At 40.9% G+C, this 6,005-nt stretch overlaps 1 protein-coding gene across 5 annotated transcripts in view; it reads right to left on the reverse strand.

The window, feature by feature from the left end:
* Positions 1 to 6,005, reverse strand: part of VEZT (vezatin, adherens junctions transmembrane protein) — a 59,017-nt gene that overhangs the window by 17,872 nt on the left and 35,140 nt on the right. For all 5 annotated transcript variants that reach the window (XM_033059073.1, XM_033059072.1, XM_033059074.2 and 2 more), the window contains 2 exons: positions 2,933 to 3,264; positions 1,344 to 1,537 (listed from right to left, as the gene is read on the reverse strand). In XM_033059073.1, coding sequence (XP_032914964.1) covers positions 1,344 to 1,537; positions 2,933 to 3,264 — 526 coding nt within the window. The remainder of the gene's footprint in view (positions 1 to 1,343; positions 1,538 to 2,932; positions 3,265 to 6,005) is intronic.

Consider the following 6,005-nt stretch of genomic DNA (forward strand, 5'->3'; position numbering starts at 1 on the left):
GTAAAAGTGAAGGATTATTTTATTTTTTATTTCCCATGCAATCCCTTCCTTCAGATCACACACGAGGTTATTTTTGTACTGACTTTAAAAGGAAGCAAGTTATAATAAAAAGACCTGCTGTGAAATTTATACATGAAGTAAAAATAAAACTAAAATAACTAAAAATACTATGGTGTGCAGTCTAGAAAGAACTTTTAAGGAAAGGGGGAAAAAGATCAGTGGAACTGCAGGTTGTGGAGGGCATCAACAAAACACAACAGGTCAGCACATGCAAATGTATTACAGCTAACACCTTCACAGGCTGTTTTACACAGCACTGAGGGGGAAGCTGTAAGACTGCACTATCAGGCAAAGTACAGGAGTTTGTTTATATCATGTCTGGACCTGCACAGAGCCTGGAAGAAGCTTCCCAGTGCTCCCAGTTCTGATATAAGCACAAACAAGGTCGCCCTGCCTGTCTCTAGGCCCACAGCAATATTTATCCATCTACTGGATATTCAGTATGGGTATACATCATTAAGTGCATAGTGCACTTCAGATTTGGATTTCTGTAGGCAACTTGCAGATACCCCAAGTTCCCCCCCCTGCAATTTTCCTAGTGCAGTCTCCATTACCAGCATTTTTCAGATGCTGGGCTGTGCCTTCCTAGGATAGTAAAAATGCTCCTGGAAAAAAGAAAGATAACAAATTACATGCTCAATTCTGTATCAGGTCAGGAGAGCCTAATTTCACTTCAGTTATTTAAGCTGGTTAAGAACAGCATGGGCAGTACAGATCCTAAGGAGACGGACAACAAATAAAATGCTGGGATATGCTGCTCACTAAGACTTTTAAGAACACCAAAGATTAGCTCTCTCTCTTTGAAAGAGAAGGTAAATGGGTATTATATGCTCAACATGTCCTCCATGATTTAAAATGTTACAGGAAATGTGATTATCAAAATGTTTCATGACAATGCCCTTATCATTTCAATTCCTGGCATAATTTAAATGCAGTAAATAAATTAAGATCTTGAGGGCAATTCATTAAAATCCTACCCCTTCACGGGTGATTCAATCAAAGGCAAAAAGCCATGATCAGTCTACACCTGAAAATGTAATAATCTGAATCCACAGGTCGAACAGACTGAGTTAATATGTTTGCATTTTTTGCTGATACAAAAGATTCAAGGCCATCACAGTGAAAAAGTCTGATACAAGGACACAGATTTTCAAAGTGTATGGTTTTAAGGCTTTCTTCAGCTAAAATTTTGATATACAGGCTGGACACTGTCACTGATTCATTTGACCACATCATCTCTGAAGTGTATCCCATTAGCTGCTAAATTAATCTCTCACATTTACCTTTTTTATTTGGGTTTCTTCCACTCATTTTTTCCACCTGAGAAATGGCTTCTTCCCAGCAGCTGTTGCTTGCTTGGATATGAGGCTGAATAAACTTTAGTTTTTGTTCCAGAACCTGATGGGCTTCTGTTGTCAACTCTGGTGTCTCCTTAGTGCTAACAAGCTTTTCAAGTTCATCCTCAAGAATTATTACCCTAAGTGATGAGGAGACAAACAGTAAGTAATAATAAATACAGTAATTTCATGATTACAAGCTGCACCATTTTGACTAAAATTTTGCTCCCACACCGGAAATGCGGCTTACACTCAGGGGCGGCTAATATGTGAATAATTTTCTGACATTTCCAACCCCAAAAGTGCAAACGGAGGTGCTGAGCCGAGCACTGGCCAGTAAAACCCGGGTTTACGCAATTGTTACACATTGGTTACTCTGCTGCGCAGCGGGTGGAGCCGGGATGCCTGCTGGCAGCGCAAGAAGGGGAGGGAGGCAGGGGAGCTCCCTCCTTCCCTCCTCTCCCGCAGCCTGGGGGAGGCAGGGGCACCGTGCTGTCAGCCCCACGGCTCGGGAGGGAGGCAGGGGGCTTCCTCCTGCCTGCCACCGCGGGAGTGTTCCTTCCCCTCCTGCCGCCACCGCCGTGGGTGCCAGTGGGCTCCGTGCCCCCCCTGACACCGTGGGGCAGCGCAGGGCCAGGGTGAGCGAGCCCAGAGGCGGGCGGTGGCCGGCCCCCAGCCGCCCTGCCGAGCGGCAGCACCGAGCTGGGCCACCCCAAGTGGGCCGAGCCCTCATGGTGCGAGCCGAGCCAGTAAACCCCCCGCCCCCGATCCCGCGATTCTGTTACTATTTGGCAACTTTGTTGCACGCGGGTCCTCGCTGCGAACGACAGAGCGGCTTATAATTGGGTGCGGCTAATTTATGGACAAAGAACGAAATGTCTGCCAACACCCGGCGATGTGGCTTATAGTCCATGCGGCTTGTATTCGTGAAATTACTGTATTTGACTTCACCATTCTTTCAAGAATTTAATATAATATACTGTTATTTTTCTTCAAGTTTTAAGAACCTAACTCAGTCAATTCCTCAAAGATGCACTGAAATTTAAAAATCAAAGTATTTTTTTTATACATCAAGATAAATTGTTTACCTGCATTTGTTATAGTAATTCTTATATGTAAGATTAAACGAGTAGAACAGTCTCAACTGTTTCACCAAGGTAGTGAAAAATCTTTAAAGATACTTACTAGGTACTTACTATGAGCTGAATGTTCTTATAAAGCATTTGATATGTTGAAAAATCAATGGAAGATAATTACGTTTTCATATTTTTTTAAGGGAGTGACAAAAGCAAGGTAAAATCTTAGTGCACTGCTTATCTTCAAGTTTTCACCAGATACTCTAAGAATACCCAGGAAAAATATCAGATTCCATAGTAAACCAGGGATCTTCAAGCAGATACTGTGTAAAGATATGGCTAAGATTGCAAAGACTATGTATCTGCCTTTTTTGCTTTTAGTTGGGGATCCAAGCTGACAACCCAAAGAACTTCAAGCCCAAAGCCTTCCACACTCTCTTAACTGATGTGTAAACTTACTCATTGAGCAGTGCCTTGAGATGAAGCTGCAAGCTGCGTACCGCTGTCTGGAGACTGTTCAGCTCCCTGGACTCCTGCTTGGTCCTGGCTGGCCACTGCAAGCCCGACTGATGCTGAGTTTCGAAGTAGCGATAGAACTCGTAGCTCCTCCTGAGCTCCTCCAGGCAGGCAGCGTGGGTGTGAGGTAGGCCCTGGGTCACATCGCACAGGATGTGGTGAGGCAGCCGCTCCGGGGACACCGAGGGCTTGGGGGACGCGTTGGCTGGGGACAGCAGCAGTGCCAGCCTCCGAAAAAATTCTGAACTCTGCCCTACCCAGAGCTGAAAGAGGACCTGCAAAACAGGGTACAGTTAGCTCTGTGCACCTGGGAAGGCAGGCAGCTTCCAAAGTAAATGTACAGATACACCATGGGAAACATTCCTCGGCCAGCAACAGGAACTTTGAAAAACTGCAAAAATCTGCTGACTGTTTTTGAACGATATTCCAGGGCACATGAGGTTCAGACCTTGTGAACCTTAGGTGACTGTTAATTCCTTGATGAAGGATATTAAATGCAATTATGCTTAGAAAGTTGTCAGAGTCCAAAACCTCATATTCCCATCGGCCAGTTTCGTTATTTGCTATAATCTCCACATACCCTACAGCTTATAAAGGGCTGCCAAAATTCCAGTGGCAGCAAAGACATTTTTGCTTTTATGAGGCCAAGCTGTCATTTTTACAATCTAATAATCTACTGCATTGCCCCACACCCAGCCTTGAAACATGAGCCTAATTGCACTGTACTTCAACAAAAAAACATTCTACATCTGAAGAAAGTTGAGCTGCTAACTTATTTCTTTTTTCAGCCAAAGTAAAAAATTTTACCAATACCACTAAGGAAGGAAAGCTTTTAAGAAATGGATTGATTCACAATGTTATATATGGTACTAAAGAGGCCAGTCTATCTGGGAGCAAGGCAGCCCAAAATTTCAATTTCTTGAGAACTTCCACTTCCAATGAAATGAAAATAACTTTCCTTAGTCTAGAGAAGTTTGCTCAGTAGACCATGACAGCACAGCAACACCTTTTATGGCTAAAATGAAAAGGAAAGGTTATGATACTTTTCTCTGCAATAATAGCCCTTATTAAAAGGGATCAGCTGTAGATGATTACAAGGTGCAGACTGAAGTTTGTTCACAAGCATTCCAGACCAAGGAAGACAAAACATTTACTCATCATGTCAAAAATACTTGGATGCAAACTGATAAGGTAAAAGAAAAAAGAAATCTCAATTTACAAAAGATGCTTATGAGAAAAAAAAATACATTAATGACATGAAATTAATTTGGGGCACACATGCAAGACTGATTTGGTAAAAATACAAAGCAAACAAATGGGCAGCATCACTCAAACGTCCCTGAACGTGTGGTGCCCTGGATAAAAAATTAAAAGCTCATGCTGCAACAAGCACAAAATAAGACCAATCCCTTCCACCAGACATAAATCACAGGCAGTAAAAAGTAGCACACAGAAATAGTGGACTTCAGGAACTAATAATAATAATCAAAAACCTACCTGAAAAAAGGCACAATGGCAAGAGAAAAAGAAATTCCAGATGTATTTATGGTTACAAGCAGCTTGCTCTGCCAATAACTACTGATCATCTTTGCTGACACACAAAATACCCAATTGGCTCTCCTCAGCTTAAACTGGTATTCTTTTCCTTAAGGGAAATTTTTTTACTCTTTAAATTGCTTTACTTCAAGGACAAGGTAGCAAGAAGACACATGCTACATTTGTCATATGCCTTAGCATGAGCTGCATTTTCATATAAAGACTAATTGTCTCAAAGTGAAAAAAAACTGAAGAGGACATACATCCAAAGTTCACCACACAAACATGTCCCAAGGTTATCAAAGTATGTTATACCTACACAGGAATCTGTTTAGGACTGATTTATGTTAATTTAGCTTGGTTCAACTATACCACACTCAGCCTACATTGCTGGCTGTTATGACTTAGTATAAATTGAGATTTACTAGTTGTTGTGATCCAGAAAGCATCCTAACCAGTTTAACTAAAACAGAATTCAGTTAAATTACTGCAAATTGCAGGTAAACAAAGGCTTAGCTTACAAGCTTGGGCACCTCTTACTGCCTTCTTGTGCTTAAAAAGAAGCGGGTAAATTAGCAGGCTTACATGGTTGCAATTAGAACTTCAGCTAATGAAATGCAAGAAAAAAAAATCCCAAAAGCTGCTATTTATTGTAGCTCTTAGGTTGCAACTAATTAGGCATTGTCTCAAAGCTTAGTAATCACTATTACTGGTAACATTTACTGTCAGAACAAAAGAAGTCAACATCTATAAATTAAGAGGAAAAAAATGCAATGAAAACCAACCCCAGAGAAACACAGAAGTCATATAATAATGGAATTTTCCATAAAAAGACAATGCTAAAGGGGAAGGACCATTAGAGCATAGAAGGCTTGCATTCAAATGAGATCTTCCTTCCAATTGACTCAAGCAAATAAAAACTACCTAACATCTCAAAACAAAATAGATAAAAAGGCCATTATATGGTTGTCACTGTTCAGTTAAAAGTTTTTGAAAGATCAAAGAGCCACACTGGCTCACAGCAGCAGGGGTCCAAGCTTATGATTTCTACTCCTCAGTGTGACTAAATGCAGCTACTCCCTTTGGCATTTACAACTAATTTGTGATTTCCGATGTCTCTCTTTTTATTCTTGTCAAGAGATTAGATTAAAAAATAATCTGGAATTTATCTGAAAAAAATCTGGAAATTATTTTATTCAGCTGGGATCAGGTGAAATCGGAGAGCAAAAAGTCATGTTTAAGGGCACTGATCAAGCTGATTATAGAACACTGACTTGAACTTCCATGATTTGCAGAAAAATATCCTGATCTTGTATTGAGTAACTTATCCTTCTCTACATGCACAAAGAAATCACAAATGCTGATAAATGTACAAACACATGAAAAGAGCCTGATTGATTATACCTTACCCTCAATTCAGTGTGTTGTTACAGGCTAGGATGTACAAGCCACAGGACTTCATGACAACAGAAAGATTTTC

The sequence above is a fragment of the Catharus ustulatus genome, chromosome 4, assembly GCF_009819885.2.
Source record: "Catharus ustulatus isolate bCatUst1 chromosome 4, bCatUst1.pri.v2, whole genome shotgun sequence".
Taxonomy (NCBI): Eukaryota; Metazoa; Chordata; class Aves; order Passeriformes; family Turdidae; genus Catharus; species Catharus ustulatus.